The sequence below is a fragment of the Zonotrichia albicollis genome, chromosome 13 (assembly GCF_047830755.1).
Source record: "Zonotrichia albicollis isolate bZonAlb1 chromosome 13, bZonAlb1.hap1, whole genome shotgun sequence".
Taxonomy (NCBI): Eukaryota; Metazoa; Chordata; class Aves; order Passeriformes; family Passerellidae; genus Zonotrichia; species Zonotrichia albicollis.
The window spans coordinates 12,587,931-12,615,687 of NC_133831.1; the positions used below are offsets into that span (position 1 = coordinate 12,587,931).

Below are 27,757 nucleotides of genomic sequence, written 5' to 3' on the forward strand. Positions count from 1 at the left end.
TTTCTTGGACAATCAGTTATTGGGCTCTTCAGCTGCAGCAGCTGCACCACCACATACATGGTTTCACCACCTCATGCCTTCAGAAGGAAGAAAACTGATTTTTATACATTACACTTTGTGTGTAGGACAAAAGTGTCATGTTTAGAATCAGTGTCTTAAATCCTGCTGCATTTGTGTTGGTAACTCAAAACTGTTACTGTTGGTTTTCAAAATGCATTAATTGGCCATTTCTGTCACTGTACCAAAAGAATCTCCCACTTTTGTGCCAGGGACCCAGAACTGCTCCCAGTCCTGGGTGAGTGTGCAGTGAGCCTTACAGAGCACAGCAGCTGAGCAGCAAGGTTTAGTCTCTTACAGTTTGCAGGCTGAGGGAATTGTAAAGCAAATGTGAGTTTTATAGAAGAAGGTTAAAAAACAAAGGCCAGCTCATCATTGTGTTAAAATTGCCAATGCTGTGCAAAACAGCTTCTACAAGGCAATTAATGTTTTATTTCTTCTTTTAGGCAGTAACAGTCATATGCAGTGGCTTGTTTGGAGGCCTAATAGTGAAATCCTTTTGAGTGACTTGCTGCTTGGCTGGCAGGAGTGAAGACTGAGGTAAAGATGTAAATAAGGTGTTAGAAAAAAGATTGCAGTGCTACAGTGGAAAACTTCTTGGCATAAACAGCTGAAGCATGAGAATTTAATGTCTAATGACATCTTCCAAAAATTAAGGCTGACATACTTTGGGTTTAACCTTTATTAAAAATAAAATTACTGCTTTATTTCACTTTCTAACTTTTTTTAAAGCACCAGTAGAGGGTATAATCCTGGTAATTTACTGCATTGGTTTTACTGAGGTTGAGAGTGTGAGTTGGAAGTTGAGGGGAGTATGATCTGGACTGAAATTTTATGGCTGAAATTTTTTAATGTGTTTCCTTTCCACAGGCTGCTCCCACAGAACATGGGACAGCTCTTGGCTGCCCTGGTCAGTTCTTTGGAAGTTGGGCAATACAGAATGAGCCACTAAATGCAAACTGCTGCTGTGCAGAGTGAAAAGCTGCTTTTCAGAACTGGTGGAGTATGTGTCCTTAATTGGCTGCTAGGCACCAACATTGTATTAATGTAGAATTTTCCAACTTCAACTTTCCTTTACTCTTTAGAAAAAAATAAAAATGGAAGTGTTAATTTAAGTTTTCAAGTAATTAAAAAGCCCTCCATTTTTCAAATGACAATTTGTTCAGCTCCTAATAGCAGGAATGGTCATATGGAAGGAGGTAGTGTTGCAAGGCACAAGATCTAAATGTTAAAATGGAGGAGGAATTCTTCCCAGTGCTTTGGCTCAGCAACTTAATGTAGGCTCTGTCTTCACTAACAATTTTGGAGCCCAGCTCATTAAATCAGTCTACAAACTGCTGTTTGCAGTGATATAAATTGGCTCTGCTGTCACACAGGGTTCTCAAGTTGTTTGTTTATACTCATGCAAAATTCTCTAATGCAGATAAGCTTTTCTGGCTGCTTTTACAGAGACAGTTCTTGATGCTTGCATTTTTAATTTACTTAGTGAATGTGAGTGCCATGTATGGACAAGAAAATACAGACTATTACAGAATGTACCTATGTGCATGCTTTTAATTCAATATCCCTTTTCTGCAGCAGAGCATGGAAAGGAATATTGACCATTAATGATTGACAGCAGTTAACCAGAGGTTCCTTAAGCTGTTCTGAGGGAGGGTGAAGGAATTCCCAAAGCATTGAATCACCTTGATGAGGCAAATGATAACCACTCAGGAGAAGGAGCTCTGGGGCCCTGGTGACAGCCAGCCCTGTGCCAGCCCATTTCCTAACGAGCCACTGCAACTTGTAGGTGACCATTTAGTGCTTGTGGTGTTTCTGTGTGACATTTTAGCTTTCTTTTATGAAACCATTCCCTAGCTGAACCACAGAGAGAGGTGCATCCTTTCCTGGCCTCTGGCCTCTGACAGCTGGGAGCAGATTGATGTGCCATTTCAAGTTCTGACCTTTACAACAAAGGCCTCTTGCTAACTATTTATTAGATTTCAGAAGATAAAATCAGCTTGTATTCAGTCTGTAGATACCACTGATAATCTGCTTCAAGCCTTCTACTGCCCCAAAATTTTAAATTTGGGTTAGAAAACTGAATAAACACAGAATTAAGGGAAATGGATTTGGTGTTGTTCTGTTTCTGTGGTAGACATATTTATTTTCTTTGCACCTAAAAGGACAAAACTCCCTCCATTTTGTGCATCTAAAATACAGAATGTGCAAGAAAGCAGGAACTAGGATCAGGATAAAACAGCAAATTGTACACTTGTCAGTTATTTGTTTTTTGCTTTCCTGAGATTGTTTCTGGAATGACTACAGGGAGCTTATACCTGCAGACAAATGTACATGAGAGAGGCAATGCTTTGATTTGGAGGCCTTGGTGCTTTTAAGGGAGGAACAGGATGAAGTGATGTACTTGTAGATACAGCTTGATATCTGTTATATTGAAAGAAGATAATTGCTGTGTAAATACATGTTACCTTTATCTCTCCCACTGGCAGGCTCCTTCACTCTCGTGAGAAAAAGAAGTCTGCAGAACAATTTCCAGAAGAGAAGATACTTATGGAATTGCTCTGCCAGTCCTCTTCAGCAACACTTGAGGATACCTGCAGAGGTGAAGCAATTCCAGCCCTGCAATCCTGGAGGAGACAGACCCCCAGCATGTAGTAAACCCCTCAGGTTTAGCCAGGGCCCCTTGGAGAATAGAATGCTGACACAGCAGCAAAGAAGTTTCCTGTCTCCAGGGACATCCGCCTTGTACCTTATCCCTATAGCCATGTAAGGCAATATTGTGTTAAACCCTACTATTGGTCACTTATGGTCACTCTAACACCTTTGCCATTGGTCAGGATTGGATCCAGGCCAAGGGTATAAAAGTAGCATACTGTACCCCTACTAACTCGGAAGAAGAAGAGCTGAGACCCTTCACGGACCCCTACAATAAAGCCATACTCGTGGAACAGCCAGTGTCTTCTGCTTCTCCTCTCTCTACCGTCTGCTGGAGCCTTAGGCCAAGGGAAAAGCTACCTAGCAAGCAAAGCTGAAATCACAAGAGCTGCCTAATCACTAAGAGCTGAATATCTCCCTGCTTGCTAGGGGCTAACCCACGGCCTTGGTCTGAGAGCGAGCTGGCTTCTAGCACCCAGTCCCCTTGGGGACTGAGCTCTGGAGCTGTAACAGCTTGCATAGGATAAGACCAAGCTAGGCTCATTTACCAGCACATGGCTTTGGAGGTGTGGGACTGACACCTTTGCTGCTGGCTAAGAGCAGGGCCAGACTGGGACACAGGGCTCACTGGACTGCAGCACTATTGGGGATTTGGAGAGGAGCTACAAGCTGGAGATGCAGAGGATGCAGAATGCAGGGACCAGGCTTGGTTTATACACTCATGGAGCAGCTTCATCCTTGCACATTCGTTCATCAGTTCCATTTAATGAGTGATACCTCTATAATGCCTCTAAAATACAATGAAATGGAAATGTATGGTGTTCTCAACAAACCAATGTCCTCTTCCTTCTGAAATGAACCTTCTGATCACAGCTGAAGTGTGTTGTGCTGCCAGGTCAGGAGGTCAGCACTCATAGTCTGCCTCGTTTCTTTATTGGGTATGAAGAGGCACATGCAGTCAGGCTGATACTGCTCACCACCAGAGCAGAGGGGCTGTATGTCTGGCAGCCTGACCCTCATGCAGAGTTTCTGTCCTTTATTCAGTGCACTAATGCTCTGTGATTCCTTTGCTGCATGAAGGTTTGCAGGGTTGCAATCAGGACTTTCATTTTATCATATCAAGAGAAAGTGTAGCTCCTCCAAATCTCTTAAATCAGAAGCTATATAACTTCAGACTTCCTTAAAAGTACCTAAGTGGGTGCACTGCTAACAGAGCTGGCTGAGTAAATGATGGATTTATGCAAATGCAGTGGTTGCTGACTGATTGCATTGGCATATACGGTGACAGTGTCCTGTGAGTGCAAGGAATTTTGGCCAGTGCCCTGTGCAACTCCAAAGTATGAGCCCAGAAACTGCGCTGGACAGAAATGTGATTATCTGAAATATGTAAGAGAAGTGGAAGATGGAGCTATAAAAGAAATAAGATACATATATGGTGCATTAATCATAAGTGCTTGGACAGATGTTGTCTGTCTACCCCAGCATGTTCACAAAGCGCCTGTTGTGACTGGAATTTTACAGCGTCTGTCCCCAGCTATGTTTGTGCAGCAAGTGAATAGCTGCAGTTGCAGTGAATAAGAAGAATGTAAAAAATGTTAAATAGTGTTTTATTGCAGATTTAGAATGAGAAATGACCTGTAAGCCTGCAGAGTGGTGTTAGTCAGAAATATTTTAAATAGTTGTGCCTGGCGACGGCAGCCATTCAAATACAGTGTGTGCTGCCTGCCAGAAGATGGTGCTCTAAAACACACTCTGGATTTGCAGTTTTTAGAAGCTGCGATCAACTGCAAATGATAATTTTAAAATACAGGTCAGAACAGAGTGATCTGCAAACAAATCACCCAAGTCCAAATACATATTAATGCCCAAACTTCATATTCCAAAATGTTGGCTTGTATGTAAAAGTATTACAACACAAATTAACATAGAGGATCCAAACATGCAAAACAAACTAATATAAACCCAATACAGCTACCACTTCAAAGCAAATCAAAGCTTCAGTCTCCCATCCCAACATATAAACACTGCATAATTTTTTAATTAATTTCACAACTTTTCTTGGGTTTTGTGTTTGTTTGGGTTTGGTTTTGTTTTTTCTTTTTTCATCAGGCTTTAAACAGACCAGAGATAAAAGAATAATCATTTATGTTCCTTACCAAGAAATGGATCCATTTTAAAAGTGGAAAACAGGTGTAATTTCATTCATTTCTTAATGTTGGAGACAAAGAAATAAATTGCAAAAAAGCAGGTAGCATCCAGTTCAGTAGGCAAATCTGCAGAGCGGCTTCAGATTGCTCAGTTGATGAAGTGAGACAAAGAACTCCCTCCTGCATTGTGTCAGGTCTGATATAACACACACACACACCACACCACAAGTCGGGGGATTTTTGCCATTGTCTTCGCCCGAGCTGAAGTTTCCTTGGGGAGTCCTCACACTGACAGCTTCCCTGCCTTGCTGGCAATGAACTGTTTGCAGCTGGGGGAGCAAAGGCCCAGCAGTGGCTCTCCCTGCCCCTGGTGGTGCTCCCTTGCAGACCCTGGCAACCACAAGGACCAGGAGAGCTCTGCCTGGGAGGCCTGGCCAGCTGATATCCACAGATCAATAACTCCACCTGGCTCTTTTGCTCCCTTTTTAACTCTTAGACAATGGAGTTTATTTAATAGAAGCAGCTGGCTTTCCTTAATGTCTGATTTACTGAGATAACCTAAAATCAGACATAAGGATAACCACACCAAACCATGACATGAAGTTTAGCCTTAATAACACTCCCACAGCTCTTGTGCTCTTAGTTGCAGAAGTGTCGGTCTTTTTGCAGTATATACATGTTACTGCTGGTTGCTATAATTGAGCAAGTATTTTGAAAATTAGGTAGGGAGAAAACCACATCAGGAATGTCAAGCTGTAACTACCCAGTATTTTGGATTTTCACGTATCTAACAGTGAAAAGAATGATAGGGGTAATCAGTACAGCAACAGCAGCTGTAACTCCAGTCTTTGTTTGCACAGGCTGGTACAGGTGGTCCTCTGTGAGAAATGCAGCAGTGCTGTGTGTGCTGTATACCATTGCAGGCACGTTTACTCCACCTGCATGGCCCACACCTGGGGCTGTGCTGCACATAAATGTGAGTTTCTTCCTGTGTGTGACACAAGAGCAGCTCCCTGGTGAAGAGGGGCCAGGAGCATTGCCCCTGCAGCAGGTACAAGATGGGAACAGGGGACCAGGATGTTACTCACCAAGCACAAGCTTTCTAACAGTAAAAGTGAGTGATTTTTACCATTTGATCCACACTGCTTACTAAAAAGGGCTGTTTCCTTAGACTCTCCAGTGTGTTTTTCCATGAGTTCATACCCAACAAATTCCATACTTTCATGACTCAAGTACCAATGGACTTAGTGCAGAAACCTGCTGGCAGCAGAGCAGCACAGAAGCTGAGCGGCCTCAAAAAGGACAGCAAGGGCAGATTTGTGGCTCAGAAGGACAGAGCTACAGAAGGACACTGCTGCTGTAAGTGTGAGCTGCAGCTTCAGCTCTGCAGCTCCTGCTGTAAGGATACCTGCCCAAAATGCTTCCTCGCATGAACACACGGGCAGGGCTTCCCAGCATGTCCTATCCACTCTGTCAGATTAGTAATAAAGCTAGCAAATGTTGTAAGGTTAAATAAAAAACCAACCAGACAAACAAATGGAGAACAAAACAACAAAAAACAAACAAAAACCCCAAATAAGAAAGATGCCCTTAAAACAGAGTACATTTTTTTGACATGTACTCTGATGGGCCAACCTCCCAAGCTGTGCATGAGCCTCTCCCAGTTTCCCAGGAAAACAACCTTACAAAAATGGACACTAAGTGGTGCTAAGTCGGTAACAGAAGGGAACAGCCTCACACAGGCCCCAGGAACGACCACAGGAGCTCTGCAGCAGTACTGGAGGGCAGCAGGTCACGAGGTGCCCACTGCCACAAACAAACTTCATCCCAGGTGGGGCAGGTGAAGCCTCAAGGTAAAGGCAGTCTCCATGTGCTCAGTGGGAGGGAGCTCTCTTTGTTCGTGGAAGGGATTTGTCTGTGTGGAAGGGACGTGTCCGTGTGGAAGGGATGTGTCCGTGTGCAAGGGATTTGTCTGTGTGGGAGGGATGTGTCCCATGTAGAAGGGACGTGTCCATGGAGAAGGGACGTGTCCGTGTGGAAGGGATGTGTCCGTGTGGAAGGGATTTATCCATGTAGAAGGGACGTGTCCATGTGGAAGGGATGTGTCCGTGTGGAAGGGACGTGTCCCTGTGGCACAGCTGACAGCTCAGCGTCTGTGCTCACCACTTCACCAGGGTCTGTGGCTTGAGTGCTCCAGGGACTGGAGCAGCTGCTGTGATTCCCTCACAGCTGGGGCACATTCCCTGGGCAGTGTTTGCTGCTCATCCCGGGAGCAGGAGCAGCGAGGGACTGCACAGGACACTCTGCTGCACAGGTGCCTCCACCATCACACACCTGCGGGCTGCAGCTGAAATGTAACTTGTTCCACAAGTACCACACGTGGTAACAGCTTGTTTAGGAGATGGGCAAAAAGTGCAATGAAAGACGTGAACGCAGAAAAGAGCACTTGGTTCCCAGGAGTGGTGGTGTTTGCTTGTGTACGTCCACATGGATTGCCTCTGTCATGCCTAACAGGTTTGGTTTTCAGGTCTTGCCCTGCACATTTACATGGTTTGTTGTATTTTTTTTTCTGCCGCCCCTGCACACACAGAAAACCAGATTGCCAATGAATTGCCCTCCACTGCTGGGGACCTTTTTGAGTACACAGTTACTTTTAACATTTAATTAGGTCTGATAACAGAATAAAATGTTCTTGGCGCAGCAGAGTGCCTATAGCTCAAACCTGAGCTATATTTCTCTCCCCACAGGGTGGTCAGTGCCCAGCAGTGCAAGGACACCCGTCAGATACCTGTTGTTAGGGCTTTATCAGCATTTCTGCCATCAACACAAATGATTGCCAGGGAGCTGCAGCTCAGTTGCAAAAAAACAAAAAAACAAACCAACCAAACAAACAGAACCCCAAAAAACCCCACAAAACTGTAGGCTACTGTTTAGCACCGGGGGTCTTGTTCGCTTGCCGTTTTGTGGGGTTGTTTTCTGACATCCCTCCCCGTGAGCACACAGATGTAAATCGCAAGCGGCGCCGGGGTGTTCGTCACCGATCAACAGACGAAGCTCTTGCAGTCACACGCACAGTAGCTGCTTTTTTACACTCCCGTCAGCTCACAGATTGCTTTAGGCCACAATATGTTTATCATATGTCTTAGCGCTGCCTTTTTTTTTTTTTTTTTAAGACTTAATAAATAACTGGCAACAACCCTCAGCTGCCGTGCTACAAACACAAGTCCTTTCAGCGGAGGCACCTGGCCGGCGCCGGGGACTCGGCACAGGTGCGGGGCTGCTCCCGCCCTCGGCCCCCGCAGGATGCCGGTGTTGGTGAGGGCAGCCCCGGCCGCAGGTGGGGCACAGCCGCCCCTTCCCCACGCGGGACGAGGCCGCGGCTCCTGCCGGGAGCTTCCAGCGAGGGGCGCGGGCGGCGGAGCCCCCCCGTGCCGGGATCCCGAGCGCTCCGAGCCCCGGCGGGGACCACCGGCTCGGTGACGGCCCCGCCGCCCCGCGGCACCGCCCGCCGCCAGCCCCGGGCCGGGCGCGGCCGGCCCAGCCGAAGAGGGAGCTGCCGACCCCGCCGCCGAGCAGCGCCGCGGCCGCCCTCTCCCTGACTGACTCGGGGAAAATCATTGTTTGGCTCCGGCATTAGCTACATTCCAGCGGGACGCAGCGCCCAGTCTCCTTCCTCGCATTCCTGCCCCACACAAAGGAGTCCCTGCCTCGCCGCGCCCCTCGCAGCGCTCGCCGCTCCGCAGAGCCCCTCCGGGCCGGCCGCCGCCTTCGCCCCCGCCCGGGGGTGCGGGCGGGCCGCGGCCCCAGCGCGGGGCGGCCGCCGAGGGCGGCGGGGGCAGGGACCCGCCGAGCGCAAATTCCTCCGCGCAGCGCGCCATTGACTGGACCGAGCAACTTATTTAAGGCTGGAAAGTGACACAGGGGCGCCTCGTCTGCGCCGGCCGCGCTCCGCCGGGCAGCCCGGCCGCACCGAGCCCAGCGCCGCGGCGGGGATGCCGCCCGGGTGACCGCCCCGAGCCCGGCCGCCGCCTCGCCGCTCTCCGGACGAGGAGCCGCGTCCGCCGCTGCCCCGCCAGGACCGCGGGAAGGGGCTTTCTTTTGGGGTGCTTTTTTGTGTTGCTGGATTTGGGGAATTTTTTTCTGCTTTTTTGGCTTTTTTTTTCTTTTTGGATTTTTTTTTTTTAACTCTTCTTTCCCCGCTCCGGGCTGCGCTTTCGCGGAGAGTTCACCGCCTATCCCCGCCCCGCGCCGCCGGGCTCCGGCAGAGCATGGAGAAGTACGAGGAGGACATGGCACTGAAGGCCACCAAGTTCATGGAGGACCTGTCCCTGTACGAGCCCTGCCCGGAGGGTCCGTACGGCCGGGGCGGCCGCCGGGACCTGGTGCTGCACCCCGACCTGGAGGAGACCAAGCGGGTCATCGCCGCCCACATGACGGCGGAGCAGCGGGGCCGGAAGATGAACGGCACCGCCGCGCCGCCGCCGCCCGCCGAAGGCTTCCCCGCCGCCGCCCCCTGCGGCAAAGCCGCCCCGCTCCGCGCCAACGGCCGCGCCGCCGCCGAGCCGCCGCCGGGAGCGGGCCCGCCGTGCTGCGAGGAGGGGCTGTGCACCCGCTCCGAGGTGGCGCTGCCCTGCTACAGCGGCTTCGCCGACAAGGGCAAGCGCTACTCGGCCGAGGGCTACCGCTACGCCGCGGGCAGCGCCTACGAGGGCGGCTACGTGGCCAAGGGCGGCGGGCGGGCGCCCGGCGGCCCGGACGGCAAGTTCGGCGCCGCCAGCCCGCGGGCCAGCCTGGCAGCCGCCGCCTCGCCGGGCCCCGCCGCCGAGCACGGCAAGTTCTCCAGCCCGCGCTCCAGCCTGGGCGGCGCGGTCGCGCTGCCCTACGAGAAGTTCTCCAGCCCCCGCTCCAGCCTGGTGGTGCCCGGGCAGGACAAGTACGGCAGCCCCCGCGCCAGCCTGGTGCAGTACGACGGAGCCGCCCTCAGCCCCCGCTCCAGCTACGCCAGCACGGCCAGCGACACCAGCAAACACTCCAGCCCCCGCGCCAGCCTCACCGGCTACGACGGCGGCGGCAGCAAGCCCAGCAGCAACCGCACCAGCGGCATCAGCATGGGCTACGACCAGCGCCACGCCAGCCCCCGCTCCAGCACCGCCAGCCAGTACTCCTGCACCGCCAGCCCCCGCTCCAGCTACTCGGACTCCAGGTACGGCCCGCCGGGCAGCGCCGAGCCCGAGGGGGCGGGCGGCACCGGGCTCGCCCTGGCCAGCCCCCGCTCCAGCCTGTGCGGCCCCGAGGGCCGCGGCTCGGCCGGCCCCGCCGTGGTCAGCCCTCGCTCCAGCATCTCCAGCCAGAGCTCGCGGAGCTCCCGCGGCTCCATGAGCGCCTACCCCGAGCTGCAGCTGCCGTCGCCCCGCTCGTCCCTGCTGGGGCCCGGCCTGCCCGAGGACGGCGCCGTGCCCGAGCTGGGGGACGTGTACCACCGCATCCATGCCCAGTCCCCGCCGCGGCACGACCCGCAGCACCCGGCCGGCGCCCCCGAGCCGCCGCCCCCCTACGCCTACAGCCCCACCAAAGGCTCCGCTTCGGCTCCCAAATTCAAGCTCCCCTACCAGGTGACGCCGTGCCGGGAGAGCGGCCCCAGCCAGGCGGAGAGGCGGCTGGAGGCGCTGACGCTGGAGCTGGAGAAGGAGCTGGAGATGCACATGAAGAAGGAGTACTTCGGTGAGTGGGGCGGGGGGAGCGGGCGGCTGGAGGGCGGCGGTGCGCGGGGCCTGCCGAGCCGGGAGAAGGCGCGAGTGCCGTGCCCGGGGCTGCTCTGGACCAGGTGCCTGCGGGAGTCTCACATGGCCACAGACACTGTCTGCTGTCCGAAGCGCTTGCACCGTAGTTCACTCCCGGTATGTGAACTCTATCCCGTCTGTTCCTACGCGCTGTGGCGGGATGTGTGCTGCTTCCCTTTCCACGTGCGGCTGGGAGATGAGTGCCTGAAGTGTGGGAGAGCTGCTTGTGCACCGGGGCTTGCTGTGACTCTCGTTTGTCTCCCCTCCTCACGGTCTGCTGAAGCTTCTCTGCTAGCCTCCAGCATCCCAGAGGATGTGGTGTTTGCGATCCTCGGTCTGTGGTAACTTTTGTAAATGATGAGTATGGCTGGTGGAGCAGTTCTTAGTGCCTGGTTCAATGAAATGTGTGGTAGTTCAGAGCACCTGTGGGAGCCCAGCATTGTTCCTGCCCGCGAGGCCTCGCAGGATCTGCTCAGCAGACGGGGGAGTTTGGAGCAGAGGAGCCCTCGGCCCTTGCTGAGGTTAAGTCGGCCTGTTGATCACCTCCTGAATTTTTGTTGCTTTTGTTATGAAAGAAAAGTAACTTGAAATGTGCATGTTCTTGAAATGTGGATGAGCGCACGTGTTTTATAGCCACAGTAGTTAGGATTAGGCTCCTCTGCCTTTACTTTGTACTGGATGGCAAAGGCTAAAAACCCCTGTGAGAAGCTGATCCCGGGGTGTGCAATCCTGCCCTGGCTCACAAAGCTGATCCCGGGTGTGCAATCCTGCCCTGGCTCACGAAGCTGATCCCGGGTGTGCGATCCTGCCCTGGCTCAGGTGAGCAAAGCTCCGGGACCGGGCAGCCTCGGGAGCAGCTCGATCGTTCCCCGCTCCAGCGCGGGGATGTCGGAGCTCCTGCAGGGCAGGGAGGGAGAGGCCTGGGAGGGTAGGGATGAGCCAGCCCCCTCCGAGGCCTTTGAGGGAATGGTGATCTCCGTGCTTTGTGTGCGTTCCCCATGAGGACGGAGCCGTGTATCACCGTCCCTGGCTCGGTCGGTGCTTTTGGCGCAGCACCGGGTGCTCTGCGGGAAAGAAGGCGCTCCAGGGCTGCCTTCATTGTCTGGGAGAGAGACCTGGGCCGGCCGGTGCAGGTAGCTAAGTGAGCAGCAGCCTCTCTAGCAGGGAAACCTCTCTGCAAACTGCAGCGGCAGAGTTTCTGCAGGCTTTTGTGCCCAGACAAAGGAGGCTGAATGCAGCGCTTACTGCCTTCCCTCATCCGTCCTGGGCTGATAAGGAAGCTGATGGATCACCGAGGGATGTTTGCAGTGCTGGCACCTGGCTCGGTGTTGGGGGCAGCTGTGGCTCCCTTCGGAGGGGGCGGGAGCGGCGTGGGGCTTGTAGCGCACCAACTGTGGCAGGAAATGTTACCCTCAACATTCCCAGGGTCAGGAACAAAATGTAGGAGTAAGAACAAGTTACCTGTGCTGAGCCTCTGGGAGGGGTTTCCAGTGGCCTGGGAAGGCTGAGGGGTGTGATCAGGAGCTCCAGGAGCAAACATGGGGAGTCTGTGCTGGGGATAATTTTTGTGTTTCTCAGAGTTTGGCTGTTGCAGATGCTCTCCCGGCCTCGGGGGGAATGCTCCCAGTGCAGGATGAGCAGTGCCTGGGCCTGGGCAGCCTCTGTGCTGCTCTGGAGGCTCCTGCTGTGGCAGCACCGAGGAGCACTGCTGTGACTTCTACCCTGGAAGCAGATGAAACCCAGAAAACTGGGCTGCTTTGGAAGAGAAAGTTGGTTTCTGTGAGCTGCCAAAGTTTGGATAAATCCTGGTGGATTTGATCCCATCTTTTTGGTTCAGATGATCCATGTAGGTGAATGCTGGGTTTTGGCTGAGTCAGTGCATGAGAGGCTGACAGGGCTGACCACAGCCCTGGGTGAGAGTGAGAACAGAACAGGGAGAAGTATGGTTTTAGTTTGACTTTGAGGGTGTCTTAATAAAAGGAAGCAAGGAAAATGCCTTGATTTCACTGCAGTTTGTCCATGCTGCAGCTGTGAGGTGTCTGCATGGCACTGGCACTCAGTGGCACTCCTGAGGCAGTGGTGGGTGTTCTTTGGTGCCTGTGGGGAGCAGAAGTGTTGAGCCAATGGTCCAACAAGGTAGAGGGGACAGAGATGCTTTACTGTTTCTTAATTAGATTAGCTCAATTGTATAATGAGTAAATGCTGATATGAGGACACCAGGTATTTGCTGTGCTCTGTGTCCTGTCGTCGTGTTGTTATTGTCTGCCCCCACACCCCCAGTAAAATTAAAAATGGAGCAGTGTGCTATTTTGGAACTGAGGTGAAGGGACTGGCCAGCTCTGTTTGGAGCAGGAACAGCCCTGCCCTCCCCTGCCTCCATGCTGGCTGTGGGTCACTGTGTGTGAGTGTGGTGCTGGCAGGCCCTGGCTGCTTTCCCACCCCTCCCTGCTTCAGGAGGGAGCCGTAGTGTGGGACAGATAATTATGGGATGGGGAGAAGTGCAGGGTCTAATCTACAGAGAGGCTCTGGGGAGCCCAGCCAAGCAGGGTGCAGCCCTCAAGCCTCCTGTGCTGCTCTGCTGTGCTGTGCTGGGAGCTTTGTTTTACTGCTCCAGCTTCTCCATCCTCCCCTTCCCTCTGCCAGGCTGCAGTGCATCTGGAGAGAGAAGGAAGATGCCCCCTCCTACCCTTGGTTTAATCTGAGTAAAGGTGCCAGTGCTGCCAAAAGCAGGGCTCTGCATCTGCCCAGTTGCACAGGTGAGCACAGCACCATTCCAGCTCCCTGTGCTCCCACCAACACCTTGCAGCCACCTGCACTCACTGATCTGACAGAAACCAAGCCTGCAGAGGAGGAGGGAGAAGAGGGAAGGTTGTTTGGGGCTGGGTTGGCGAGTTGCTCCAGCTCATCCTTGTCAAAGAGATGGCTGGGGCTGACCCAAGGGTGCAGACAGACCCTTCCTTTGGCAGCAGCTGAATTGGGTAAAGCTGTGAGACTTTGTTCCCTTGTAGCTGCTTCCTGTGCATTCCCTGTCCAAACCTCTTCCTCCTCAACCCTCTGAGACCCCCTGTATGGCAGTTTGGGAAATGTGCTTGGTTTAGTGTCAGATGCTGGGAAGTAAGGTAATAAAAAATACTTTCACTCATTTTCATAACTCTTTTGAGCTGAACATTGTTATGAGGTGAGGTAAAAGTTGTTTCAGGCATGTTTTTTAGATGGAATGTTCATCCTGAGATGTCAGCAGGACATTGGTGGGTGTTGGAAAGTCATGAGCTCAGGCACTGTCTTAAAATCTGTTTTCTTTGCGGAATACTTGTCTGATGTCTAGGTGTTGGAAAAAAGTGTGAAATTAAAGTTGTATTTTGGCACACCCATCCAAATCATGCATCCTTGTGGGACTGACTGTAAACCTGTGGCTTGTCACCTGCCAGGCAGGGAAAGGTCCATGCTGAGCACTTGGGCTGTTTGGCTGCTATTTCTGCAGCAGATCTCTCTGCTGGAGTGGTGTCAGCAGTGCAGTCACTGCTGCAGGGGTGCAGTCACTGCTGCAGGGGTGCAGTCACTGCTGCAGGGGTGCAGTCACTGCTGGCAGCCCCTGCTGTGCTGCAGCCATCCCCAAGCAGGGCTCTGCTCACCTTTCCATGGGGATGGAATCCAGCCCCAGAAGCAGGGGTGTCTCAGGGGGGACACAAAGCCTGATTAATTCTGTTAATAATGCACTCCTCAGCTTGGCACAGCCCTGCTGAGTGGCCTTGACTTTTGAGAGCTCTCTCTTCCCATAAAGCCATCCAGCAGAACCAGCACATGTTTGCTGGAGCAGCACCAAGAAGCAGTGCTGATAACATGGTGCTGAAAAGCCTCTGGCTTGGCAGGGGAGGGAAGGGAAGACTGAGTGAAGGGAGGAAATAAATCTCTAGGCCCATCCAGGCCCTCTCTGCCCTTTTTGTGCATAGTCATCCATGTAAATCTGGATTTGAGCCCTGCAATATGCTCATGAATTCAGAGCTGTATGTTTGTGCTTGTTCTGTGTGTGCAGGTTGATGTGATGGAAAGATGTTTATGCAAGTGAGATCAAGATTAAGACACACAGTAAGTAACAGTCGTTAAGTCTCTAAAAGCTGTATTGCACAGAGATTAAATTTGAATGAAATTTAGATGAGCTTGCAGTTGGTGAGCAGAACACTTGAGAGATTTGCTATGGAGTTGTTTTCAGTCTTAAGAATTCCTGAAGGTTTCTCTGTGAAAATATTAGTTCTTTCCATCCTGTTTCCATCAAGTAAAGGTGTAATGATTGATACATCATATCCTTTGGGGGGATAAGCAGTGGTTTACTGTCTGGGAATTACTTTCTATTTCTCTTTTGCTGGGCTTAGAAATTCACCCAGTGTTGGCAAGCAGTTGATGTCCTTCAGCATTTGCAGTTGGGGCTGCCCAGAGAAAAAATAACCTTTGATAGGCAAACACTTAAACAGAAATGAACTCCCATGGTGGGGTCCCTGCAGTGCTCAATCAGGCTGTGTACCTCAGAGTTCTGCTTTTTATAATCTCCCCATTACAGCTGGAAAATGCATTGCTGAAGCTGACTTGAGAGTGGTCAGGCTTTTCTGGCCAAAGGGCAGGAAAGGCTCCAAGGAGGTTTGTGCTCAGGGGAAGGGGCAGAGGAGCTGCCCTGGAGCTGCTGGGGTCCCTGTGGGGTGGCAGCATCCTTGTCAGCCTGTCCCTGAACGGGGCAAGGAAATCATGGTCAGAGTGATAAAATCTGTAGCTGGAACATCATCCAAAGGCAGGAAGGAATAGAAAGGTGAGGAGAGAGAAAGTAGAAGGAATTACATGGAAAAAGCATGGGATAACACAAGTGTACAGAGCTGGGAAAAGGAAATTTTGTCTGTGGCATTGAATGTGCTATGAAGAGAGTCCTTGTGACTCTCCTTGAAGTTGGGAATTGATGTAATAACAGCAGGGGAGAGTTGTGGAGTGTATGTGTGGTTTTGTTTTATTAGGTATACTAGATAATGTAACATGTATAATTAACATGAAATGGGAATTTGGGTGGCTGTAACTTGGATGGCAGCCTGTGTTATGAATGGGGACAAACATTTTCTTATCTCCAGTTGCAGGACACTTGGCTGTGGATGGGACATTGTTTCATAGCAAATGGTCTTTCTGTTTCTTTTTGTTTCTCATGCTTTTGCTCTGATAAAAGTAGCGTTAAAGTAGTGTTAAAAGCCCTGTGTGTAAGAGGGCAAGGAGAAAGCCCTTCTTCCAAAGAACTGGCACGTGTTTGACTGGGGTGAGGTTCTAGGACCGAGGTTTGTGCCTGCAGGACAAGGGCTGGTGCAGGTGTGAGCATTGCTGTGCTGGTTTGTCCCTGAAGTTGTCTAGTTTTTACATCTAAAATGTGTGAATGGTACAAGTTTGTGTGCTGCCACTGATGGCTTCATGGCAGCAGGTCTAGGCTGAAATCCTTGATATCCACAGTTAATGAATTAGGATGTAAATGGCTCTTGGCTCCGTGGATATTGGTGCTTAGAAAACACTCTCAAAGGAAGAGACTTTGCCTAATCCTAAAGTGATTATTTTTTAAAAATGCTAAAATTATTATTTTAAAAATGGCCCAAACTTGGCAAAATAATTTTCAGGTATGTAATAGGATTGTTCAGCAATTGAAAGAAAATAAACTGGCAGTGATAAGCCAGGTAGTTTTACTAGGATCAGAACATTTATGCAGGTATTTAATAAGCTCTACACTTGGCCTTCTACCTACTTTATGTGCCCCAAATATCCCAGGATAGCACTTCACAGCACTTTGGCAGAGTCTAGTTGATTGTTGGTATAATTGTTAAATGGTTATTGTGATTGTTCAATAATTTCCTGTTCTGTGGCTGGAGAAGCTGAGTGTTAGAGTGTGATGTGGTGGTTGATCTTTGTGCCCACCCTGGACAAAGTGCCTGCTCTGGAACAGGGATGTGTGAAATAGAGCAAAGCAGGAGCAGCCAGAGGATGGATGCAGGAATGTGCATGGTGTCTGTCAGCTTTGTTGGGAGCTTGGGAGGGCTCCCTTTGGAGGGCTCTGTTCAGGTCCTGGCAGGACCATCCTACCTGGGGCTGTGCTGTGGCATTGCCTGTGACAGCTCCTGGGGCTCCAGCAGGATTCCTGCTGGCTTGTTAACTTCAGCTCTGAACAAAATCAGCAAAGGTGCCAATGATCAACCAATAAATGTGCTGTTTGGCTGGACTTCTCTGTGACTTTTCAAAGTGCCTGAGTGGGTGCTTTCTCTGGAAGTGGGTTTTCTGCCTTTTTAATTTTTCCACTGGAGCAGATAGCTGCATTCTGTGGTATGTGTTATCTCTCCTTGTTAACCTCGCTGGGTTGTTCTGGCTCCCTGTCAGCATAGCCCTGCTTGTTACTGTGCTGAGACTGAGCACAAAAAGCAGCCAAGGCAGTCATGTATCTCTTCCAGCTGGAGTATTTCACATTGTCTGAAACTTCATTCCCTGTTTCTTGGAGCAGTTTTTACTAAATCTCCAAAGTCACATTTATGGTTCCAGCAAAGTTTTAAGAAAAGGCCTGTGACTGATGAAGGGACAAACCCTGCACCCAGAGCACAAACACTCTGTGATGCTCAGCTGAGATGTCCTGTGCACACAACATGGAGGGGCTTGCACAGGGACTTGGCTGGGGGTGAGAATTTATTATATATATGGGGTGATATATGTGTTATTTATTATATATATATAGGGTTATATGTGTTATTTATTATATATATATAGGGTTATATGTACTCTTTATTATATATAGAGTTATATATGTTATTAAATATATGGGGTGATATATGTGTTATTTATTATATATAGGGTTATATGTGTTATTTATATTATATATATATGGTTATATGTACTCTTTATTATATATAGAGTTATATATGTTATATATATGGGGTGATATATGTGTTATTTATTATATATATAAGGTTATATACATGTGTTATTATATATATGTGTTATTTATTATATATATATAAGGTTATTTATTTTATATATAGGGTTATATATATATAATGATATATATATAAAATGATATATATATATAATGATATATATATATATATAATTTTATATATATATATATATAAATTTTAATATATCTATATTGGGTGACACTTATTTCCAAATCTGCAGTGTTTGAGAGTGAAGGCAGGGTGCAGTGTCAATATCAGAGCTTGTCATGAAGTAGGGAGTGCATCAAATGGGAAACCAGGAGGCATTTAATAGGTTACAAAAGTCATGTCTCATGTGTAATATTGCTCTTTTAAGAATTTGGCTGAAAAAAGCTTGTTTCAGTTCAGAATGTATTTATAGTTTTTTGGAAAAGTAGATGGCTGTTGTGGAAGAACTGCTAGGGACTTTCATTGTTTCCCAGCCATCCAAACATTTATTTAATTGGTGAGCTGTTTCACTGCTGACACCTCAGAACTCCTGGAAAGAGAAAACAAGATGTTTTCTTCCTTTAATGTGGTCACTTGAAAAAATGAGAACATTTCAAAGTTAAAATAAAGAGGAACAGAAAGCCATTCCTAAATGCAGTTTGACAGTTGTGCATGTTTGGATGCTCCAGCTGGCTTGGATCATATTTCCTGTGGTCTGAGGAGAGCCTGTGGCCTCTCCCAGGCATGGGAAATACCCTTTTGTTCTGGTGGTCACGGCACAAACCTTTCCCTGTGCTGCAGCTCATCCCCAGGGTGCAGGGCTGGGCTGGGGGTCCTGCTGCAGTTCTGAGCCTCCCTCTGTGCTGGCCCTGCCCCAGGGGACACCAGGCAGGGCCACTCCTGGGTCAGGGCTGCTGAGGGACACTCAGGGATGTCCCAAATCTCAGTGCCACTGATCTGAAGCTCCCTTCTGTGTGTCTCTGCAGTATGTGTGGGTTGGGAACCTTTGGGAACCTTTGGTTTCTGACCAGGTGGAAGAGGAGTGATAGTGGCTGTGATAAATCAGACATGGGCTTGGCTGGACTGAGCCAGCCCAGGGCTCTGATGCTGTGGCTGTTCTGCTCTCTTGCCCTTGTTGATGTGACATTGCCTTCAGTAGTGTTGGAGCAGGATCTTGGTTTTCTGTGTTTTGCTGGTGTGAAATGGCTGCTAAATCCATTTGTTTGGGTCAAATGTTGAAAATGACTGGACAGTAATCACTGACGGAGTGATTCTGAGCAAAGGGATAGTGACTGAACTTTGTCACTTAGCTCTGGTTTCCCCTGCTCACAGAAGTGTGTTCATCTGGCTCGTGCTGTCCTGCTGCCTTGCCTGCTCCTGTCACCACCCTGAAATGCAGCAGGGTCAGACCCTGTCTGTGCATGCTCTCATCTGTCTCTTCCCTTCTCTCCATTCCAAAGGGAATGTTGATTTTGGGCTTTGCTTCAAGAAAAAGGGAAGAAGCAAAAGATGCTGGAGTGCAATCTCACTAAGGCAAGACAACTGCACAGCAGGCAGTGGAGAGATCTATAATTGGTAAAATCTTGGGCTCTCTGTGTTCTGGCAGTGCTGTTAACCTTGAGCATCCCAGATGTAGATGCATCCTCAGGTGTAGGTGTGGCAAACTGACAATTCCTCAGGGAGCAAGGCAGAGGTTTTGATGAATGGCAATAACTGTTGTAGCTCTGTTTTTTTGTTTTGTTTTGTTTTTGCCAGGCAGTTATGTGAAAATTTTCTGCAGTTGGTGGGCTGCCCATTTTTAATCAAAGCCATGTTTCCCAAACCTAACCACTCAATAGGAAACAGACCTGCACACCAATCAAGTGTGTTGGAGCCCATATTTGGAGCTGGTTTCAGAAATAAGCATGTAATTTTTTTGAAGTGTATGTCAGTAGCTGGTTGTCTTGCAAAGTCTCTTGGCCTGCTGTACCTGTTCCTGGCTGGAGCAGGGCTGGGCCTTGGCAGTGCAGCCCTGCAAAGCTGCAGTGGTGCAGAGCCGGTGATGCTGGAAACCCTCCATGACCTGGGTGCAGACCTGGGGGGCTCAGCTCAGGGTGGGGAAAACCCTCAAGACATCTCAAAATAAAATTCATGCAAGGTACTTGGAATTCTTGCAGCTTTATTCAGAAGATGGAGCACATCTGATAAACCCTGTGCTGCCTCATGAGTGACAGTCCTGTTGAAGTCATGGGTGGCATGATGGACTTGTTTCTGACAGCTGGGACTCATCTGGAGCTGCTTTCATTATGCACAGAGATCAGGCAATGAGGAAATTCACACCAGTGCTTTTCCCTGGCCGTGTTTGCCTGCCTGGCCCCTGCACCTCCCAGCCATGGAGAGTCCCAGGTGTCCCTGCTTTGTGCTCTGTAGGAGCTCTGTGCTGTTTGCCTGGGAACCTGGTGCTGCAGCAGGTGAATGCTTTTGTGCCACAGTTTGCAGGAGATTGGTGACTGTGAGCAGGGGGAGCAGTGGTGTGGGACACGGCAGAGATGCTCTGTGTCCTGTGACCCCTGCAGCTTGTACCAAGTCATTTCTGGGCACAGAGGTCCCAGATTGCTCTGCTCTCAGGGTGGGGCGGAGGATGAGTGGATGGAATGGAGGCTGGTGCAGATGTGAGCTGTGCATCCTCTGCTTTTCCTCTTGTCATCTGCCCAGAGCAGGGGTCCTTTAAGGAACCCAGAGCTGGAGAGGATGTACAGCACAGCTCCAGGCACAGACAGGGCTGATGCACGTGAACTGCAGTTGTTCCTGTTCTAGGGATCCCCCTGGGTGTTCTAGGGATCCCCCTGGTGCTGCCTGTGCTCAGTGAGGTGCTGGGGCTCTGAGGACTCTTGCCATTTTATTCCTTTGATTGCCTTTTTCTTTTTTTGCAGCAAAATAATAGGTCCAGTCTATTCTTAATATCTTTTTATGAAATGATGGCAGTCACCAGGTGCTAGACTCAGGTGCTGTTTCACAAACAAGTAGAAAAAAAGCTTGTTTTGCTTTGCTCGAAAGAGAATCTCCCAGTCTTTCCATGTGTTGGTTTTGAGAGAGACCCTCCTGTGTGAGTGACAGTGCTGGGGGGGTTGGCTGTTCATGGAGAGTGGGGCAGCAGCACCTGCAGCTGGTCACTGCCAGTTCAGAGAAAGGGAAGAGCTCAAATCCACAACATTTTATTTTGTATATGTTACTATATTCTAAAACCTTAGAGTTTAAATTTTCTACCATGTGATGTTACACACTTCTATTTAAACTACACACACATAATCTTAGTTCTGTTATTCCGGTTATTTTTTCTGTTATTTCTGTTGTTATTATTATTTTGGAAGCCTTCTCCATGGCCTCAGGTCAATGCAGTGTTCTCCTGGGGGTCAGCACAGAAAGTCTGACATTCTCAGTAGCCAGGGTTCCAGCAGCTCTGGGCTGGGGCTTTGAGCCCAGCATGGATGAGGTTTGCCCCTTGCAGGAGTTTCTGGCAGAGTGCAGATGTGGCAATTCACTCACCAAATCCCACATTGCCTGAGAGCAGTGAGGCTATTCCACGTGGGGTGGAATGACTGGAGTGCCAGACCACACCTTTTAAAAAAGCAAACCCAAGAAACCTCTCTGACCTATTGAGAAAATGTATAAAGAGAAGGGATGGCTTGGGTTAGGCTGGAACAGCCTTGCATGCTGTGTAAGGGCACAGTGATGGTGGCTCCTTTGGGAAAAGGCTTTCCCAGCCCCTCTTCCCCACCTGGGAGGAATCCAGGCTGCTGAGGAACCAGCCCAGAGAGAGGAGATGCACAGAGCCCGCCCCAGAGAAAACACTCTGAAGTTGTGCCAAGTGCAGACTTGCAAATCAGCTTCCTGGTGTGCCAAGTGTGTGAAGCTCTGCCTTTCCCTGCTTCCCACCCTGCTCCCACCTCCAGGGGTTTGTCTGCCTTCCCCATGGGGGTGGCAGGAGGGATGGAGCAGGGAGCAGCTCAAACCCATGTGCTGGCCTGGCCTGGCTGGACACCACATCTCACTCTGTCTCCTTGACTTCTCTAACTCACCAGAGGGAAATAAATGAACCCACAAAACAAAACCCCTGAGCTGAAGGACAAATCCTGGACTCCTTTGTGGCAAATTACTGGGTGTTTTGCTTGGTTGGACTGGCAGAATTGGGAAACCTGGGGTTAGATTATTTTAAGGTCAGAGAAAAATGCATTTCAAGTCTGGGGGGAAGGACTTTGTTTCATTTTTCTGACAAAGTGCCCCTTGAATAGTGAGCATTGATTTAGTGCTCTGTTCCCAGCTGGGTCAGTGCCTGCATGGACAGTTCCCAGCCCTGCCCCAGGTGTCACTTTGTCACTTGGTCCACGGGGATGTGCACTGGCTGATCCCAATGGTCAGAGTTCCTCTCCTGCTCTTTGGGGTGGGATTGTCCCTGCTTTGGCTCCTGGTCCCTCTCAACATCCAAGTGCAAGGTCTGTGTGGGCTTCTTCAACGACTTGGATGCTCTGGTCCTCAAGGTTGCTGTGGACTTGGCTGTGATATTTGAAAGCAGAGAGGAAGAGATGTGCAGTATGTGTGTGTGGGGACATCTCTTCAGAGGGTCAGTCCCTCTGGGAGTGCCCACTGCAACTGGGTGCTCACCAGTGTGCACTTGGGGAGATTCTAACTTAATGTTCCCATACAACATGGAAAGGCAAGAGATAAGTGTGATTTTAAAAAAAAAACAAAAAAAAAAACAGGGAGGCTGCTGGGAGTTCTGGCAGATACATGGTAATATTTGCTTAAGTTTCTGAGAAATGCATTATTTCACTTTTATTATTAAGCTTATGTCTGTTTATTTGCATTCCCCTATGTGTTTTCTGGGGTTTTGCCATTGCAAGGCAATGTCTGTTGGTCCAGAACTGCCAGCACCAGGGCTGAGCTGAAAGTGCTATAAACTCACTTTGTTTTTCATTTGGGCCATTTTCATTTTGGTCAGGGAACCAAATGATGGGGCACTGTGAGGGAATGTTAGGTCATGACTTTAGTTTTGCTTGTGCATGTTGTAAATTAGATTGGGAGTACAGCCACAATGCAGTGAGATGAATGAGAGTGTGCCCTTCTAAAGAGACAAGAGCTGCACACCCAGGTGACAACCATGTGTAAAATATCTCCCTAAAGAGTGGAGTTAATTCCTGCTTTGAAGGAAGATCTGGGAGCTGGCGGTGCTGCTGGTGCAGGCTCAGTTCTTCATGCACACTACTGTTCCCCAAAAAAATGCCAGAAAAAGTGCCCAAAAGTGTCCAACTAGCCTGCAAATCAATTGCTGTTTGAATTTTTTGGACCATGCAGCTTGCAGTTTCTCACCAAGCAGTTGACTCAAGTCAACAAGATAGGTGTTGTCTCGGGGTCTGAATTAAGTCACACTGACTCCAGGCCCAGTGTGACCACTGGGGAGCAAACAGTGGCATGGTTGTGCTTGTGCTGCAGCCCAGGGCAGGGCACCAGCCTGGAAGCACCAAAACGGGGGAAGAAGGAGATAAGGATGTTCTGTGCAGGCTGGAAAACAGAGGTCAGAGCAGGTGGCAGTCCACAACAGGAGTAGAATAGTTCAGATGTTCTCTCAGAGAGTTCTGAGGTCAAGTGATGAAGAAGTGGTGGCGAGTGGTTGTGCAGGGGACAGAGTTTGGGGCCTGGGGACAGGCAGGGTTTCAGGGCTGAGCTGGAGGTGCTCGTGCTGCCAGCTCTGAAGGGCTGGGTGCTGGCTGGGAGCTCAGCCTGGCTGCAGAGGACAGGCAGCAGCAGCTCCTCCTTGGCCACCCTGTGGATGTGTGTTCCTCCCTGCACAGCCATTCCTGCCAGCCTGAGTCACAGCTCCACTGCAGGATGAAAGCTGTGGCTCCACCAGCTGAAAATCAATGGGGAACAACCATTTTGAGTGATCTCTGCAGGGTTGGTTTGTTTTTGTTTTTGTTTTTTTTTTTTTTGTTTTTTTGTTTTGGTTTGTTTTGCTTGAAGAAATGTCTCTCTTGCAGTGGTGGGAGACAAGCAGAGAAGATGTTGAAGACTTTTTGTGACTGGTACCAGAGTGAGGCACAGTCTGCTGTAACTGGGGATCGACAATGATTCCTTCTCTAAGAGGGACAATTGGCTCCTCTGGAGGAATTATAAAATCCTTCATCTCTCAAAGGCACCAGTGGGAGAAGCAGGGGATGTGCAGGCACCAGCTCAGTACCAACTCTGTACTTCACTCTTAACCTTACAGAGAAAGCACAGTGGGGAGTTTCATCATTGATTTGGTAAAAGCTGCCCTTATTTTCATGGATATAATTACAGAAGAGGTTATATTCATCTGCAAACAAAGGCTCTAGTATTTTTTTTTAAGCAGAAATAATTTTTAAAACCCCAAACAACCAAACTAATTCTTTTAGCTAGTTTTCAAAAGATAAGTTTTGTGGGTTGTGTTAGTTGCTTTGTTGGTTTTTTTGCAAGGAAGCATTGAAGAACCCATTTCTTGGTGAATACAGTGAAAGGAGAGATTCCAAAAGGGCTTTTGTGCAATTAAGGGAATGTTTGCATTAGGTTGTGCTGCAGTGATTTAACACATGAGAAGGAAAAATCCCAGCTGAGTGATTTACACATGGATCTCGAATGTTTTGATCAAAGGTCAGACTCAGAAATGCATTTATGCTTATTTTTAAGTCCAAAGAGAATCCAGTGGAGAGTTAAATCTCTAAGTAGGCATTTAATGTGTAAATATTCACAGGTAGCTCTTTACTTAGCCATGTCATTTTGCTGTGAGTTTAGACAGAGCCAGATTTACTTGGAAGCTGAAGTCTCCAGTACCTACAACAGGGGAGAGCATTTCTGTGGACTGAACTGAATTTGAATATTTCATATATAAATTCTCCTTTTTACTGACCTACAGGAGTTCTAAAGTAGGTTGGGAGAAGTGAAAAGGGGTCAGGAAAACTGGCTGATTTTTCAAGGCTTGCAGTGTCCAGGTTCAGGAATGGTCCATCCTGACATGCAGGAAGTGGCAAGAGGCTGCATGGGTGAGCAAGGGGCTCTGAAGAAAGAAATGGAAAGGATTTGTGGTATATGTAAGGGGTGGAAACAGGGACAGCTGACCTGGGGGACTATCCAGAGACACAACATCTTCAGCTGGTGCTGGTGAAAGACAGGGAAGTCAGGGAGTGTTTCTGCAGGTATGTGAGAGAAAAGAAGACCAGGAAAAACATGGCCAGGGATGCTGGGTTGGCCTTCTGGGATGAAAATCTTGGGGAATCGGGGAGAGCTGTGATGCTTGATCTCAGGTTTAATAAAGCTTTTGATGCTGTCACCCATAGCATCCCTCTGCACAAACTGGTGAGGTACAGGCTGTGAGAGGGACTGGAAAGTGGCTGAGCTCAGGTGGGACCAGCAGGATGAGGCTGAGCTGGAGCCAGTCACTGGTGGTGTATTGCAGTGTTCACAGGGTCCCAGGGAAGAGATGAGAATCTTGACTCCATGTTTCAGAAGGCTGATTTATTATTTTATGATATATTATATTAAAAGAAAATTATATATTAAAACTTACTAAAATAATAGAAGAAAGGATTTCATCAGAAGGTTTGAAAGGAAAGATAATAAAATCTTGTGACTGACTAGAGTGTGAGACAGCTGGACAGTGATTGGCCATTTATTAAAAACAATCACATGAGACCAATCACAGATCCACCTGTTGCATTCTACAGCAGCAGATAATTATTGTTTACATTTCATTTCTGAGGCCTCTCAGCTTCTCAGGAGAAAAAATCCTAACAAAAGGATTTTTCATAAGATATATCCATGACAGTGGTGCTCCTCAGCAGTCTATGTTCTGGAGTCAGCAGTGTTTGACATCTTCATTAATGATGGCACAGAGTGCCCCTCTAGCCAGGCTGTGGATTGTACCCCATGGAGGGTACACATGGACTGATGGAAGGGATGGATGTGGTGGTGCTCAGCAGGACTCTGACAGGCTGCAGACATGTGGGAATGGGAACCTCAGGAAATTCAGCCCAGGGAAAAGCCAAGTCCTGCACATGGGGAGCCACAGCCTCACCCAGTGCTGGGAGCAGCTCTGCAGAGAGGCCCTCTGGGGTCCAGGCTGGGTGTTTGGCAAAGGAAACCTCAGCAACTGGAGCTGGAGTTCAGGCTGACCACCCTGGGTCATGGATCGGAACCATCATGTGTAGCCATGATATTTTCTGAAAAATCCTTTCCTTAGGATTTTTCCTCCTGAGAAGCTGAGAGGCCTCAGGAACAAAATGTAAGCAATGGTTATCTGCTGCTGTGGAATGCAACAGGTGCATCTGTGATTGGTCTCATGTGGTTGTTTCTAATTAATGGCCAATCACAGTCAGCTGGTCTGGACTCTCTGAGCCACAAACCTTTGTTATCATTCCATTCTTTTTCAAGGCTTATTCTTAGCCAGCCTTCTGATGAAATCCCTTCTTCTATTCTTTTAGTATAGTTTTAATATAATGTATATAATAAAATAATAAATCAAACCTTCTGAAACATGGAGTCAGATCCTGGTCTCTTCCCTCTTCCTTGGACCACTGTAAACACTTTCATGATCATGGATCAGAACCATCATGGATCAGAACCACCCTGGGTCATGGATCATGGATCAGGACGACCCTGAGTCATGGATGAGGACCATCATGGATCCTGGGCACCCTGGAGCTGCCTGCATGTCCTGGGTGCCCTGGGCTTGGTGCAGCCTGGGTGTCTGGGCACTTTGCCCTCAGCAGCTGTGTGTGAAGCAGGGGCTGGCAGTGGGGTGTGCCAGCTTTGGCTGTGGGTGTCCTGGGTGGGGGGACACTCCAGCTCCCAGGCAGTGCCTGTGGAAGGTCCCTCTGTGCACTGGGAGCCTGTGGGGAGCTCAGCTCTCATCCAGGCTTCCCAAAGGCAGCCCCTCCTGTGCCCACCTCTCAGGTGGATGCCCTGAAACCTAAAAGGGCACCAAACAACTACCACATATTTCATATTCAGATGTGAATGATCCTTTATTGCTTTTGGTATGATCCTAGTGGGAATCCCTGCTTTAGCCCTGCCATTGCACTGGGCTCTCCAAGGACGGGTCACAAGCAGCAGCTGGGGTGGAAAGGGTTGCCTCTTGCCATCGCTTCTCTGTTTTGCTGAGTTTTAATTAAAACCAGATAGAGGAAAATTTCTCACTGTGTTTCCAATTTTTAGTGGTTTCACCTGCTGTTGAAAATTGCACCAAGACAGAATGGTAAAGGGATGATGCAAAGAGGAATGAATGCTCCTTTTAGTGGCTATGAATAGAGCTTCTCATATCAGTTAAGCGTTGACTTATAATTATGAAAAGATTATAGGTTTCTGTTATTTTTTAGCCAGTCCTTTAACACATAAATTAACTAACATTTCATCACTTCATGTGACCTTTCAAAGTGGAGGAGGGAGGTTTGGCTGATGAAATTCATAAGATCACATTTATTTGGAGATGTTTACTGTAACTAACAAAGTGAAAAATTACCCTTTTCTATATGCTCACTCTTTCCCTAGTTATGCAGTTCTTGAGGAGGTGATTTTTGCTGTTTTTCTAGAAAGACTTTTAAAGAATAATTATACCAGGGAAGTTTGCTCTTCAACTGTGCTTTAGTTGTATTTTTGTAGGAGTTGCTAGAAATTGAGCCACAACTCCTTTGCTGTCTCATGACTGTGGGTGGTGGAGCTGATGAGTTTCTAAATAAGAGATGTTTGGGTGTTGGGGTGCCAGGAGCGGGAGGGAAGAGCGTCTTGTGTCTTGTTCCTGCCTTGGACTGGAGTCTGGCATCCAGGTTCCAGGAAACAGAGTCCATCTTCCAAAACCCCTCCTAAAGAGAGGATGTCTGTCTGTCTGTCCTCCGTGGGGATGGTGGGTAGGGTGAGCCTGCAGGAGGCACTAGGGAAATTCTGGGGTCTCCTGTGATGTGTGGCTGTGTCCTGCCGTTCTTTGTGAGGACAAGGCTCAGTGCACAGGGATCATGAGCAAAGAGAAATCCTTTCCCCCTCAAGCAGACTGCTGTTTGACAGGAGCCACTGAGGCCAGGGGGGTTCCCTGTTTGCATCTCAGTGCCAAGGGCTCTGTGTTCTCAGCAGCTTAGCACTCCAGCTGGGGAGCTGCAGTTTCTCTGCAGGGCTTTGGGTGCAGTGGGCAGGCTGTGAAAAGAGCAGGTGATGC

General features: G+C 49.2%; 1 protein-coding gene across 2 annotated transcripts in view; it reads left to right on the forward strand.

Moving 5' to 3' along the window:
* Window positions 1-8,075: 8,075 nt before the first annotated feature.
* Window positions 8,076-27,757, forward strand: part of WTIP (WT1 interacting protein) — an 87,248-nt gene continuing 67,566 nt past the window's right edge. Inside the window, exon 1 of one of the 2 annotated variants that reach the window (XM_005492529.4) lies at window positions 8,076-10,580. In XM_005492529.4, the coding sequence (XP_005492586.2) occupies window positions 9,128-10,580 (1,453 nt within the window). In that variant the 5' untranslated portion in view covers window positions 8,076-9,127. Of the gene's footprint in view, window positions 10,581-10,614; window positions 10,757-27,757 lie in introns of those variants that run through there. The other variant, XM_026796710.2, reaches the window with a different exon arrangement.